Below are 16,133 nucleotides of genomic sequence, written 5' to 3'. Positions count from 1 at the left end.
GATTGCTTCTTTTATATTATGTTCTCATTTTCTTGTTCAGAAAATGTCTTTTGTGGATTTCATGGATTAATGTTTTATTTACTTGATAAACAAATTAAGAGCTCTATCTGCTGTTTCACTCCCTCAAATACCTGTAATGGCTGGAGCAAGGTCCAGGCTAAAGCCAGGAGGCTAGAACTCAATCCAGATCACTCATGTGGATATCTGGGACCCAGCTACTAGAGCCATAATCTGGCACCTACCTGGGTGTGCATTATTATGAAGTTAAATCACAAGCAAGGGTAGGAACTTTGATATGAAATGTGAGCATCCAAAGAAGCAGCTTAACCCAATGAGCAAAAATGTCTGCCTTGTTCACCTCATATTTTAAAGTAGTTACACTAGATATAGAATCAAAGATAGAAGGATATTTTTTCAATGTAGTGAAGATTTCTTTCACCGATTTCTGAGAAGTCAGCTATCATTCATATATAGCTGACCCAGTAGGCTGTTGTTTCTTTCACAATGTTCAGGGTCTATTCTTTGTATTTGGAATCATTCATTTTGTTATTTGCCTGCAGTAGCTTTGTATCTGTTGATTAAGGGGTCATCAAGCATTTCAAATCTATGAATTGATTTTTTTATAATATTTAAGAAGTTTTTCACCATTTCAAAATACATATTTTGTTTTTCATTTATTCTCTTCCTACTGAAATTTATTGCAGTTATGAGGGACTTCACAAAGATTCTGGAAAGTTGAAAGAAAAAGCAAGTTTATTTCAGTGCAAAAATGTTAGTAACCCATGCATAAAACTGGTCTAGAAGTTCATTGAAAATGCATACTATAAAACACAATGCATAAAGGTTATGGAAACTGTGTATTTGTAGATTAATTTTTTTAACCAAAGTGAACGTTTCTTTTAATTCTGCTTTTTAAATGTTAGATTGCTTTCTATATTGTTCCTGAACTTCTGAAGCTTTGCATATTTATGTAGTATCTTTCATTAATTAAAAAAGGCTTTTGTGCCAGTGCCACAGCTCAGTAGGCTAATCCTCTGCCTTGCGGCACCAGCACACTGGGTTCTAGTCCTGGTTGGAGCTCCAGATTCTGTCCCAGTTGCCCCTCTTCCAGGCCAGCTCTCTTCTGTATCCCCCATGGGAGACCAGGATAAGCACCTGGTTCCTGCCTTCAGATCAGTGTGGTGCACTGGCTGCAGTGCACTGGCCATGGCAGCCATTGGAGGGTGAACCAATGGCAAAGGAAGACCTTTCTCTCTGTCTCTGTCTCTCACTGTCCACTCTGCCTGTCAAAAATTTAAAAAAAAAGGCTTTTGAGGGGTGACACTGTGGCATGGTGGGCTAAGCCTCTATCTGTGGTGTCAGCATCCCACATTGGGACCAGTTTGTGTCCCAGATGCTCCTTTTCCAATCCAGCTTATGACCTGGGAAGGCAGCAGGAGGTGGCCAAAGTGCTTGGTTCCCTGTACACACATGGGAGTCCCAGAGGAAGCTCCTGGCTCAGCTCTGGCTGAGCCATCTGGAAAGTGAACCAGTGGATGGAAGAACTTTCTGTCTCTCACTTTGTCTGTAACTCTACCTCTCAAATGAATACATACAGTCTTTAAATAAAGAAAAGTCTTTTGATCTATGCCCATCTTAGTCTCTTTGTGATAAGCCTGTCAAACAGATTATGACTCTGTCCTTTGTTCTAGGCCCTGTCTAGTGCACTTGGGCCTCATTCCTTTGTAATCATAACCTCTACTCTACCACCAATGGCTCTACTCCCAACCTGTGTGTACTGATGGTCCTCTTCCCCACTTCATGCTGTATAATTGTTCAAACCTGGTAAATGCCACTCTTAGGATCATTGGTTACTATCCTCACTCTGTCTTTTATGACCTTGTCTAAATATGATCAGAGTCGGCAAACTTGGAAGGCTTCCATAGCCTTGGCAACTCATGACGACAACCTAGGATGGTTACTGGCGCCATAAACTAGAGTGTCAATTTGTTGGGTCAACAACAGGAGCCACTGTGCACTTGCTCCTGATGTGGGATCTCTGTCCTTAATGTGCTATACATTGTGATTTAATGCTATAACTAGTACTCAAACAGTATGTTTCACTTTGTGTTTCTATGTGGGTGCAAACTGTTGAAATCTTTATACTAAATTGATCTTCTGTATATAAATAGAATTGAAAATGAATCTTGATGCAAATGGAAGGGGAGAGGGAGCGGGAGAGGGGAGGGTTGCGGGTGGGAGAGAAGTTATGGGGGGGGAAGCCATTGTAATCCATAAGCTGTACACTGGAAATTTATATTCATTAAATAAAAGTTAAAAAAAATAAAGCATTCTATAGTTAAAAAAAAAAGAAAGAAAACATTTTTTGCCAAAATGTTTTTACTTTAAAATACTTTTTCAAAATGTATGTACCTTCCCTTTCTGTTAATAAAAGAGAGAGGGAGAGAAAGAGTGAGATTCTATCACCTGTTTCACTCACAACAGGAGTTATAACAGCCAGAACTGGGCAAGGCCAATGCCAGGAACCAGATCCTCCATCTGAGTCACTGCATTTGCATCAGGAACCCAAGTACTTGGGAAATTATACATTGCCTTCCTACATGCTTTAGAATCAAACTGAACTGGAAATTGAGTAGCCAGGACCCAAATCAGACTCTATGAGATGAGAGCTTCACCAGTGGTGACATAACATGCTGTGCCAAAAGACCAGCCTCAAGAAAACAGTTATTTCTTCTAGTCTGGGAGCTAGATGGTCTAAAGTCAGGAGGTCAATCTAGAAAGGGCCATCTTCCTGCATCATAATGTGGCAGATAACATCACATGGTAACAGAAAAAAGTAGAAGTCTTTTAAAATTGGTGTTAAGCTGTTCTTTATGATAGCAAATTTAAACTGTGTGGACTAACTTGCATTGAGCTATTTTTTTCCTTTTCCTACAAATAGGTTTTCACTGTAACACTGTTACATCTATAGAATTTAAATAGCTTATCAGTCTTTACCTAACTTTATATGACTTGTAAATAATGAAGATACTTGGAGATTCTTTAGGTATCTTGTCTACTACTTTCAAGACCTAACTTAAATTTCTTTCTAGTTTTTCTTTCCAAGAGTATAAGTCAAATTTTCATTTTTCCCCCAAGGATAGTGATGTAAGGTATATGTTGCAGAAATTGTGGATACTGAAATATTCTTCAGAATGATTTGCTTTACATTAACTGGCTGGATTAAAATTCCAAATGCCATATTCTTTGCAGTGATCAATAAGTCATTGCTTCTCATAGTGTCAGTTTCACTTCTACAGGTATCCTTTTAGGTGCTCAGTTAGTTGTCACAGATTGGGGAGAACATATGCTATTTGTCCCTTTGGGGATGGCTTTTTTTACTCAGCATGCTGCTTTCCAGATTCCTCCATTTTGTTGCAAATGACTGGATTTCATTTTTTTATTTCTGTGTCATATTGTATAGAGTACATGTCCCATAATTTCTTTATCCAATCTTCTGTCGATGGGCATTTAGGTTGATTCCATGTCAGCTATTGTGAATTGAGCTGCAATAAAAATTGAAGTACACACAGCCCTTTTATTTGCCAATTTAATTTCTCTTGGGTAAATTCTGAGTAGTGGGATGCCTGGATTGTATGGTAGGGCTATATTCAGGTTTCTGAGGAATCTCCAAACTGACCTTCATAGTGGCCTTACCAATTTGCATTCCCACCAACAGTGAATTAGTGTGCTTTTCTCCTCACATCATCACCAGCATCTGTTGTTAGTGGATTTATGTATGAAAGCCATTCCAGTCAGGGTGAAGTGAAATCTCATTGTGGTTTTGATTTGCATTTCCCCGATGGCTTAGTGATCCTGAACATTTTTTCATGTGTCTGTTGGCCATTTGGATTTCCTCTTTTGAAAAATGTCTGTTTAGGTCCTTGGCCCATCTCTTAAGTGGGTTGTTTGTTTTGATGTGATGGAATTTCTTTATCTCTTTGTAGATTCTGGATATTAATCCTTTACCAGTAGCATAATTTGCAAATATTTTCTCCCACTCTGCCAGTTACCTGTTCACTTTCCTGACTCTTTATTATGCATTACAGAAACTTTTCAATTTGAAGTAATCCCATTTGTTAATTTTTGCTTAGGCTTCCTGTGCCTCTTGGTTGTTTCCCAAGAACTCTGCCAGTGCCAGTATCTTGCAGGGTTTCTCTGATGTTCCCTAATAATTGTATCATGTTGGATCATAGATTTAGATCTTTAATCCATGTTGAGTGGATTTTTGTAAGGTGTAAAGTAGGGGTCTTGCTTCCTAATTCTGCATGTGGAAATCCAGTTTTCCCAGCACCATTTGTTGAATAGACTGCTCTTGCTCTGGGAATTGGTTTTAGTTTCTTGATCAAAGATAAGTTTGTTATAGCTGTTTGGATTGATTTTTGGTGTTTCTATGCTATTCTGTTGGTCTATCCATCTGTTTCTGTAACAGTAGCAGGTGTTTTGATTATGACTGCCCTATAGTATGTCTTGAAATCTGGTTTTGTGATACGCCTGGCTCTGTTTTTGTTTTCTAGGATTGCTTTAGCTATTCAAGTACTCCTGTGCCTCCATATGAATTTCAGCATCATTTTTTCCAGATTTGAGGAGGATATCTTTGGTATTTTGATTGGTATCACATTGAATCTGTAAATTGCTTTTGGAAGAATGACATTTTGATTATATTGATTCTTCCAATCCATGAACATGAAAGATTTTTCCATTTTTGATATCTTCTTCAATTTCTTTCTTTAAAGTTTTGTAATTCTCATCATAGAGATCTTTGACTTCCTCGGTTAAGTTTATTCCAAAGTTTTTTTTTTTGTAGTTATTGTGAGTGGGATTGATATTAGAAATCCTTTCTCAGCCATGGCATTGTCTGTATATATAAGGGTGGTTGATTTTTGTGTATTGATTTTGTAACCTGCTACCTTACCAAACTCTCCTGTGATTCCAATAGTCTCTTGGTAGAGTTGCAGATCATGTCATCTGCAAAGAGGGATAGTTTGAATTCTTCCTTCCCAATTTGAATTCCATTGATTTCTTTTTATTGCCTAATAGCTCTGGCTAAAACTTCCAGTATTATATTGAATAGCAGTGGTGAGAGTGGGCATCCCTGTCTGGTACCGGATCTCAGAGGGAATGGTTTCAACTTTTACCCATTCAGTATGATGCTCTCCATGGGTTTGCCATGAATCATCTTGATTGTAATGAGGGATGTTCCTTCTATACCTAACTTGCTTAGAGTTTTTATCATGAAAGGGTGTTGTACTTTATTTTATGCTTTCTCTGCATCTTTTGAGATAATTGTATGCTTTTTCTTCAGCAGTTTGTAAATGATTTATTGATTTGCAAATGTTGAACCATCCTTTCATACTAGGGATAAATCCCACTTGGTCTTGGTGGATGATCTTTCTGATGTGTTGTTACATTCTATTGGCTAGAATTTTATTGATGATTTTTTCATCTATGTTCATCAGATAAATTGGTCTGTAATTCTCTTTCTCTGGTGCCTCTTTTTTAGGTTTAAGGATTAAGGTGATGCTGGCTCTGCAGAAATCATTTAGGAGGATTCCTTCTCTTTCAATTGTTTTGAATAGCTTGAGAATAATTTGGGTTAATTCTTTCTTTAAATTCCTGGTAGAATTCAGCAGTGAATCCATCTGGTCCTGGGCTTTTCTTTGTTGGGAGGGCCTTTATTACTGTTTCAGTTTCTGTCTTAGATATGGATCTATTTAGATTTTCTATGTCTTTGTGGTTCAATTTATGTAGGTTGTATGTGTCCAGGAATCTATCTATTTCTGCTAGACTTCCCAGTTTGTTGGCATACAGCTCTTTGTAGTAATTTCTGATGACTTTATTTCTTTGGTGTCTGTTGTTACATTCCCTTTCTCATCTCTAATTTTAATGATTTGGTTCTTCTCTCTCCTTTTTTTGGTTTGTTGGTCTAATGGTGGTTAATTTTGTTTATTTTTCAAAAACCTAGCTCTTCGTTTTGCTGATCTTTGGAATTTTTTTGGATTAAATTTTGTTGATTTCTGCTCTAATTTTAATTGTTTCTTTTCTCCTACTAGGTTTGGGTTTGGTTTGCTGTAGAGTTTCTAGATCCCTGTTATGGATTGGTAGCTCATTTATTTGGTGCCTTTCCAATTTCTTAAAGTAGGCACCTATTGCTAGAAACTTTGCTCTTAACACTGCTTTTCTGATATCCCATATGTTTTGACATATTGTATTGTTATCTTCATTTGCTTCCAGAAATTTTTGATTTCTCTTTTGATTTCTTCAGTGACCCAGTGTTCATTCAGGAGCGTGTTGTTCAGTCTCCATGTGTTTGCATATGCTCTAGATATTCCTGAGTTGCTGATTTCCAGATTCATTCCATTGTGTTCTGAGAAGATGCATGGTATAATTTTGACTTTTTTGAGTTTGCTGAGACTTGGGAAGTGAAACAACTAATCAAAGATTTTTTTCCTATCTTTTTCTCTCTGTCATTCAACCATACAAATACATAGATATTTAAAGGAGAGAACAACCTCTAAAATTTGGGTAGGAAATGTCAACATTTTTCTGTGTAGCTTGTGATTTGTAGCCTGAAAAAGTTGATCAATAGGATTACAATTTTCACTAGCTTAGCATATATTTCTCTGATCCTATTCCCAGTGAGGTCTGCATTTACATATGTACCATACCACTTGCTACCATCTGACACATCACTGAGTCTTTAGTGCTTTTATCTGAGATTCCATATTAATGAGACCCATTCCCAGGGAAGATATTTGTATCCTCAGTAAAATGAGAGTGAAAAAAATCTCCTTCCTCTGTAGTCATTTTTGTCATTGGATTTAACCTCTCATGCTTCATATCTTCTACCTCTAAAAACTCTGCTGAGTTTTCTATGCTTGAATTTGAGCTTGCATAGTTTCTGGATATTGAGTTTCAGTAAGAATAGATTTTCCTAATCTAAGATTATTAATCACACACTGCATGTAATTCTGAAGTTGTCAAGCACTCAGTGTGAACTGTAGATTCACTTTTAATTTTACATATGTTTTCAACACAATTGACTGAAAAGTCTATAACCCCTAGCCTCTGCATTTCTTGCCCCTTTCCATGGACTTAGAGAGATCCATCTATTAAAGTGAACTGCTGTAACAGATGCTCTATTTGTTAGTGTCTCACAACAATAGGGTTGAAAAACTAGGGTATAATTAGGTGACAAGTGACTCCCAGACACTGCAGGACTTCCACATTTAAAGTGTGTTTCAGATCTCCTATTTTTCTTCATCCTGCTATAGTGACCTTTACTAGAAATGCTCATCTTTGTGATTGGAGAATATAGAAAGCATTGGACCAAGTAAAGCTCTCCTAGAAGTGACACAATTAATATCTACTGATATTTGCTGAGTGAGAATCATGTGACCTTGTGTGAGTTCTAGACTGGGAGAGGATATGTGATTTTCTCACAAGAAACAATACTGAAGTTGAGTGAGCAATGGTCACCACACATCAGTTAATCTTCTCTCACAAATATCTTAACTTCATTCCATATCTAGAGAGACAAACTTAAAAAATATCATCTATTCTCAACTTTGCAATCAAATCCAAGTTCTGTGAATGAAACCAGAAATGTAACATATCCAGATGTGGCTTCTCTTGATTGTTAGACCTGTGTTGTCATGAGTAGACAAGGTGACTGCTTTGTTTTAATCAGTGTACATGATTTAAAAATGACGAGGATAATCACAACAGCCATTCCTTTTTTTTACTGATTTGCATGGCTTTTTAATCTATAGTTCATAGTGAAGAATATTACCTTAAACACACACACAAACTCATGCTGCTGTCACAAAAGCCCTTATAAAGTTAGCGGGTTCTATGTAGGTACTTTGAAAAGTTAAGGGAAGAAATACAATTAAAAGAAAAGTGTTCATTTTGGTTCAAAAATATTTTGAAATCCATGTATCTGAGGGAACTTTATAAATTTCACAGAAAATGCATATTATGAAAAAACTGCAAGGATTTCAATGTTTTGGTATGAAAATAAACTTTTAAGTACCATTTTTCTTTTTTTTTCTTTTTTTTATTTAGAGAATATTAATTTCCAGCCAGCCATTCCTTTTTTATAATTTCATTTTAAAAGAAAAATTTAGGAAACCTGGAGGATAGCAGCACTGACTCATTTCAATATGACCATCCTGAGGATACATGTGGAGAGAGGCCTGTGCCCTGTAATTGAGACACAGTCTTTGCTGACACCTTCATTCTATACCTTGGTAGCTCTTCAGCCTGTTGTTTTCCAAGGAATCATTGTTTCTTCTCAGAAATAGCTTTCTTTAACCATTATCAACATTATCCACATTACACTCATTGACCAGGGCTGAACAGAGCATGCTTCCTATGGGCTGAGCTGCCTTGTTGGCTGGCTTCTTGTTTATAATATAACTTTATCTTCTGGCACTTTTGAAGTAAATTTGGTTGTTTCTGACAATATAACCCTTTAGAACGTGCATATGTGTGTGTGTATTTGTGTGTGTGAGTGTATTTGTCATTCCAGCCAGGTGTCGGCCTTACGAAACATGACATTTTGTCTGGTTATGCTACTAGTGTTTTAGCATGTTTTTTAGATGCACCTTGTGATCTCCTTTCTGTGATTTTGAACAATTGAAAATTTTATTGAGAACAACTAATTCATTTACACGGTTTAGCAATAGCTGTCATGGTCATAAACTTAATTTTCAAGTCAACATGGGTTTCAGTATGATTGTATCAGCTTTCCAAATTATTTCTTACTGTATATTTTAATTGTAAGATTAAAAAAGGCAGACTTGTCAACTTTATAATAAAAGCAAAAATGAAAATGCTTTGAGAGTTTTCCATTCCTATGCATCCTCAAGTTTCTGGTTTCTTCCTCTTCCCTTTATCTTTTTCTTGTATGATTCAGATACTTTTATGAGCTCAGCATTTTCCTGTAGACATATGAGGTAGAGTGAACTGTACCTGATAGATGTTACTGATATTCTTTTTCCTGCTTCAAACTCTATTTCCATGATGGAAATATTATTTGACTTATTCCTTGGTTACACAATTGTGGTAGTCATTAAGTACACACAAAAATTTATCAAATAATTAATGGAAAAATACATTATAAAAAACTATGCATAAATTTTAAAATAGTTTCCAATAAAATAAATGACCTGATAATACAGAAAAATTGATTTTTTAAAAAAATTGCTTGTTCTCCAAATTGATATTCAACATTTTCTCCTGTAACTCATCTAATGCTAATTCAGTCATATGCTTACATGTATGTCTACAGATTACAGTGTGGGATCTTTTCAAGATCATTAGGAGAAAGAGCAATTCCAGAATAACAAGGAGCAATCCACTGTACTGATTTTTGAATTATGAAATTAATATAGAAGCAAGACATTTTCATTGTAATTTTGCATTCTGTTGCCACATAGATTCCAAAATCATCTGCATCTTATATAAGATGCATAGAAGATGCACACAGGAAAATGCACTCCTAGTCTTTTTGTGACAGAACTGGCATGATGAGCAAAAAAAAAAAATGTGCTATTGCAGATGTTGGTGTCATTTGAAGACCTGGCTGTGGACATCACTTAGGAGGAGTGCCAGTACCTGGGCAGTTCTCAGAAGACCCTGTACAAAGATGTAATGATGGAGATTTACAACAGCCTGTTGTTTTTGGGTGAGTGATATTCCCCTCTCATGCTGAAGTGAAACAGTTACTTCCCATGTGGCAAGCAAATTAATTTTTTAAAAGATTACATGCTGGATAAGCATAGTATTTGAGGCCAAGAAACATGAGGAAAGGATTGAAATGAACAATTTTGTTTCACAGTCCCTGTGAACAAGCTGTTGTCTTTCAAAACTCTAACTTAATGATTTGATGACATCCAGCATTATTTCCCTTTAACAGGGTACTGCAAAAGCAAACCTGAGGTGATCTTCAAGTTGGAACAGGGAGCAGAGTCATGGACAGTGACAAAACCCCTAAATCGGAGCCTGTCAGGTCAGTCAGCACCCATTGGACAGGGAGACTGGAATGGAAAAGATCTCAAAGAATGTTGACTGGGTAGAGCATTTCTCACTATGTATCCCAAGTCCCAGTCCTGAGAACAGCTGATGTGATGCATCAGTCTCCAAGCAGGCTATCATTTTTTTGTTCATCTGCCTGTTGTTTTCCTCTGGGTGAATACATTATCAGAACTACCAACAATGCAACCAATTTATTTTTTAAATTTTATTTATTTATTTGAGAGGTAGAGTTACAGACAGAGGCAGAGATAGGTCTTCCATTCACTGGTTCACTCCTCAGATGGCTGCAATGGCCAGAATTGAGCTGATCTGAAACCAGGAGCCAGAAATTTCCTCTGGGTCTCCTATAGGGGTGCAGGGGCCCAAGCACTTGGGACATCTTCCACCACTTTTCCAGGCCATTAGCAGAGATCTGATTTGAAGAGGAGCACCTGGAACATGAACCAGTACCCATATGGGTTGTCGATGCTGTAGGCAGAATTTTAGCTTACTGTGCCACAGTGCTAGCCCCATTGCAATCAATTTCTGCCTGTAACGAGACTAATTTTTAGGTTATATACATCCCCTGTATTCAAACTTGTTCTTCTTCCTACTGCCACATCCTGTTTTTTTTTTCAGACAATTATTCATGTATTTATTCTTTTTTTTTTTTGACTGGCAGAGTTAGACAGTGAGAGAGAGAGAGACAGAGAGAAATGTCTTCCTTCCATTGGTTCACTCCCCAAATAACTGCTACAGCTGGCACTGTGCTGGCCTGAAGCCAGGAGCCAGGTGCTTCCTCCCAGTCTCCCATGTGGGTGCAGGGCCCAAGCACCAGGGCTATCCTCCACTGCCTTCCCGGGCCACAGCAGAGAGCTGGACTGGAAGAGGAGCAACTGGGACAGAATCCAGCACCCCAGCCAGGACTAGAACCTGAGGTGCTGGTGCTGCAGGTGGAGGATTAGCCAAATGAGCTGTGTCACTGGCCTATTCATGTATTTATTCTATCAATGCTTATAAAAATTGGATCACACAGAGGAACTGATTTCTTATTAGTTGAAGAAATTCAGTTCCCACTTATGGTTTTGCCCAGGCACAGGTCTTACTGTTGCACAAATTTGAGTACTGAATGAGTGGATGTGGGCTTTCTCATTGTCTCTTTACTCTCTTTTTCTGTCTATTTTTATAAATATTTATTGATCTGCAAGTCAGTTACATGGAGAAAGAAGCAAAGGCAGAGAGAGAGAGAGGGGTCTTCCAAATGCTGGTTCACTCCCCAATTGGCTGCAGCTCCCGCCAATCTGATGCCAGGAGCCAGGAGCTTCCTCTGGGTCTCCCACATGGGTGTAGGGTCCAAGTATTTCTACTGTACATCTTCTACTACTTTCCCAGGCAATAGCAGAGAACTGAGTCAGAAGTGCAGCAGCTGGTACTTGAACTGGTACCCATATGGGATACCAACACTGCAGGCAGTGGCTTTACCTGCTATGCCACAGTGGCAGCCCCTCTCTCCCTTTCCCTGTCTCTGATTCTCAAATAAATGAGTACAAAAATGAATGGCCATTGCAAGCAATTTAAAAGTGAATAAGTGAATGGGCTTTGTTTCTCTTTCTGTCCCTATCCCTATAGTTCTAATAAATAAATCATGAAGAAAATAGGATGCCAGTGTTGCAGGAAGCAGGTTAACCTGCTGCAATACTTTTCCTGCTTCTTTTAAAATGTGATTATAATGTAATAGATTAGAAATGCATAAGAGAGTCAGTTTTCTGTAAAAATGGGAGAATTCTGAGTATCCAGCACAAATATTGAAAGACAGAACTTCAAATTATAGAGCAAGAGGGTATATCAAGAACTGAGAGAATACCAAGTATGCTGGTTTCATAATGAGGCGGAAATACTTCTCAAAGAAGGTGAACACCACCCTAATGGCAGAACATATTTCCTTAAATTGATTGGAAAGCATACAAAAAATGATGTATGGGACATTTATGGGCCTTCTGCGGTATGAGAATCTGAAGATACTAGGTTTTCTTAGGAATCTGTGGAAAGCTGTCATCATAATGTGCATATAAAAGGTTTGGGTAGGGCTGAAATTGTGGCAGTATGTTGAACCATATTCCTATAATGACAGCATTTCATACAGGCACCAACTTGAGTCCTGGCTGCCCTACTTGTGATGCAGTTCCCTGGTACTGTGCCTGGGAAAGCAGCAGATGTTTCTTTGTACATATCTGGGAGACTCATTTGGAGTTCTGTGCTCCTGTCTTTACCCTGATACAGTGTTGCCACTGATTTCTCAACAATGTTGCAGTGGGTTCATTTCTGAGAGGAGCAGTGTGGTGGGGGCAAGAGGTGCGGAGTCAACACACAGACTCCAGGAGTCGGGTGAAAGCAGGTTTGAGGCGAGCAGCCTGCAGACTCATTTATTACAGTTGGTACAACAAATTATATAGCTAAGACCAGCCAATCTGGTCAAGGGGCAGTCTATGCCCCAACCAATCACAGCCTGTTGCCAGGCAGTTTCCAAAGCCATCCAATCACAGCCTGTTGCCAGGCAGTATCAAATCTATCCAATCACAGCCTGTGGCCAGGCAGTTTCCAAAGCCATCCAATCACAACCTGTTTCAAATCCATCCAATCACAGCCTGTTGCCAGGCAGGCTCCATTGCCAGGTGGGTTTCAAAGCCATCCTGAGTATCTGATGCTCGCTTGCCAGTGGCCACCTTGGCATGGCCTTCTCATTCCACTACAGTACAGCCCTGACCATTGCAGCCATTTGGGGAGTGAATAAGTGGATGAACACTCTCTCTCCGCCTCTCTTTGTAACTCTGTCTTTAAAATAAACAAATCTTTTTTTAAAGTTTTTTAAAATTTATTTATTTGAGAGAGAGAAGTCTTTCATCTGCCAGTTCACTCCTAACTGACTGCAATGCATGCAGCTGAATCAATATGAAGCCAAGATCCTTAGTTTCTTCTGGGTCTCCTATGCAGGTACAGGGACCAAATGACTTGGGCCATCCTCTGCTGCTTTCTCAGGCACATTAGCAGGTAGCTGAATCTGAAGTGGAGCAGCTGAGACTTGGCACCCATATGGGATGCTGGTGCCAGAGGGCAAGGCTTTAACCCACTGCACTACAGCACCAGCCTCTAAAATACACAAATCTTGCAAACATTTAAAGGAGGTGTTTTTGCTTAAGAAACCCCACAGATCTCTATAGCCATTCCCCTGGAAAAACTGAACATGTAGCAACCATAGAAAATGGATGCTGTTTCTATGTTATGGTCCTGCTTAGGGAATACACACATGTCCTCCTCTGGTACCTATAAGTAAGTGATCAAGTATTTCTACTAAGTGTTTCTCAACTTTTATAAATATTTACTTAGTTATGAAAATGTTTATTAGGTTCTCCTTGCATGGCAGAATGACAGTAACAGAGAAATAGAGAATGAGAGGAAAGTCCTCCACCTACTGGTTCATTGCCCAAATGCCTGCAACAGTGAGAATGAGGCCAACCTGAAATGAAAATCCAGTAAATCTGGGTCTTTCAAGTGTGTGGCAGGCTCCAACACACTTAGAATCATCATTGGCTGCCTGCTAGGACACATTAGCAGGAATCTGTGTTGGAAGCACAGTAGCCAGGACTCATCTGGTATTATTGTGGGATGTATGCATCCTAAGAAATGGTTTGACCCACTGCCTGACATCACTTGCCCCCTCTCTCCACTTAAAACATTTAACATAGTTGAGTGTATGAATTTGGGAAAGCTTCCTTTGTTTTATTACCTTAGTGTATTATGAAGAAAAAGATATATAGGGCAACATTGAATACCTTTTACTGACCTATTCAAATGCTATTCCACTAGGAAACTGCATTGCCTTTACTTGAACATTCTACAAGTAACACTTAGATATGTTTCATGGATATAGCATTTTTTTTTCTCATTTCAGCCTGCAGAAGGGATGACCTATTGGGAACCAACTGGAAAAGTCAACAAATAAATTTGAGGCAAGCTGTAATCACAAACAACAACTTATCAATGCACAAGAAAGTTAAATTAAAAAGCAACACTTAATTTAAGCTCATGCCATATTTTTACTGAAAGCTGAGACATATAATTTATTTCACAATTTGCTTCTCCCTAGGAGGCCTGATGAGATGCAAGCTGCAGAGAAATCTGATGGCACTAATGTACCTGGCAACTCAAGTGAATGCTGGGAGCCTATCGGTCAGCCTTACAAGATTCAGACTTTTCAGCAGGTGTTTGAACACAGTATAAGAGGCAAAGGGTTCAGCAGGAAAAGGGTGTTCTTTACAGATGAAAAGGCTCATATGGGAGATACCTGTAATAAGTCAGTTGGCACTGTAGGAAAGACAACTGAACATGGAAAGAAAACTTTCCAGAAAAAGTCCTACCACAGTAAACCTCAACAAACACACACAGGAAAGAAACTTTATGAATCTTTTGAGTATGAGGAAACTCTCATTTACAAATCAGATTTTACCACAAGTCAAAGAACATATACAGGAAAAAAAATCTATTCTTGTAACCCCTGTGGAAAATCTTTCAATTGTAAATCCTGCCTTTCTATCCATCATAGCACTCAGAAAGAGCAAAAGCCCTCTGGGTGCAATGAATGTGGGAAATCCATTTACCTGAGATCAAATACTACAAATCTCATGATTCACTCAAGATACAAATCTTTCACATGTGAAACATGTGGCAAAGCATTTTATTGGAAGTCGCAACTCATTCTACATCAGAGAATTCACACAGGGGAGAAACCTTATCAATGTAATACATGTGGAGAAGGCTTTCATGGGAAAACAAGCCTTATTTCACATCAAAGAATTCACACAAAGGAGAAATCATACAAATGTGATATATGCAGAAAAGCCTTTTCCTGGAAGTCAAATCTCACTGTACATCAGAAAATTCACATAGGGCAGAAACCTTATGAATATAAGCAATGTGGAAAAGCCTTTATCCAAAAGTCAAATCTCACTTCACATCAGAAGGTTCACATAAATGAGAAAACTTATGGATGTGAAATGTGCGGAAAAACCTTTTGCTGGAAGTCAAACCTCACTACACATCAGAGAATTCACACAGGGGATAAACCTTTTGAATGTAATACATGTGAAAAAGCCTTTTGCTGAAAATCACAACTCATTGTACACCAGAAGATCCACAAAAGGGAGAAAACTTATGAATATAGTACCTGTGGAAAATTCTTTTTCCAGAAGTCACAACTCACTCTACCTTAGAAGGAGAAGATTTATGAATGCAAAATGCGTGGAAAACCCTTTTGCTGGAAGTCACAACTCTTTACCCACCAGAGAATGCATAGATCAGAGAAAATTTATGAATGCAATGCCTGTGGAAAAGTCTTTTGTAATAACTCAACTCATTACACATCAGAGTGTTCACACAGGGGAGAAACTTTATCAATGTGATGAATGTGGAAAAACATTTTAGAGTTCAAACTTCAGAAGGCATCAAAGAACTCACATGTAAGAGATAACTTGTCAATACTATGGATAAGAAAAGACTTTTTGCCAGAAGCTACATCTCAACAGACAGCAGAACTCACAAAAAGGAAAAACACCTTTTAATGAAGTGATTATGAAAATTCTTGATGCCAGAAGTCAGGGTTAAGCACACATCAAAGAACTCACAGGTGAGAAAGCATGTGAATATAGGAAAACTTTCTACAATAAGCCAGATCTCACTATCAGGGATCTTAGAGGAAAAACTCTACAAAGGCAGTGGAAGTGGACAAAGCTTTTACTCTGAGGCAGATTTCAACAAGCATCAGCAAAATTATCCACAAAATTATTAGTACATAAAATAAATGCTAGCAAAATTACTCATTATTCTGCAAAACAGTAATGAAGGAGGAAAAACACCTGTTTAACATCACATCTCTGCAGATATTAGGGAATTCACATGAGGGTGTAACACTGCACTGCAGAGGCTGGCTATGCACTCTTTGAAATCTACATTAGTCTCTGTGCCATATACTCTGCTGTTTTTCCAGCACTTATTATGAGTAGGGACAATATCCACATGTA

General features: G+C 38.2%; 1 protein-coding gene across 1 annotated transcript in view; it reads left to right on the top strand.

Moving 5' to 3' along the window:
- Positions 1-15,218, top strand: part of LOC133754097 (zinc finger protein OZF-like) — a 31,514-nt gene extending 16,296 nt beyond the window's left edge. The window contains exons 3-6 of the mRNA XM_062184680.1: positions 9,962-10,054; positions 12,191-12,248; positions 14,204-14,981; positions 15,075-15,218. Coding sequence (XP_062040664.1) covers positions 9,962-10,054; positions 12,191-12,248; positions 14,204-14,981; positions 15,075-15,218 — 1,073 coding nt within the window. The remainder of the gene's footprint in view (positions 1-9,961; positions 10,055-12,190; positions 12,249-14,203; positions 14,982-15,074) is intronic.
- Positions 15,219-16,133: the final 915 nt, after the last annotated feature.

The sequence above is a fragment of the Lepus europaeus genome, chromosome Y (assembly GCF_033115175.1).
Source record: "Lepus europaeus isolate LE1 chromosome Y, mLepTim1.pri, whole genome shotgun sequence".
Taxonomy (NCBI): Eukaryota; Metazoa; Chordata; class Mammalia; order Lagomorpha; family Leporidae; genus Lepus; species Lepus europaeus.
Note: the sequence above shows the minus strand (reverse complement) of the source record. Positions and strands in the feature narration are given on the sequence as shown.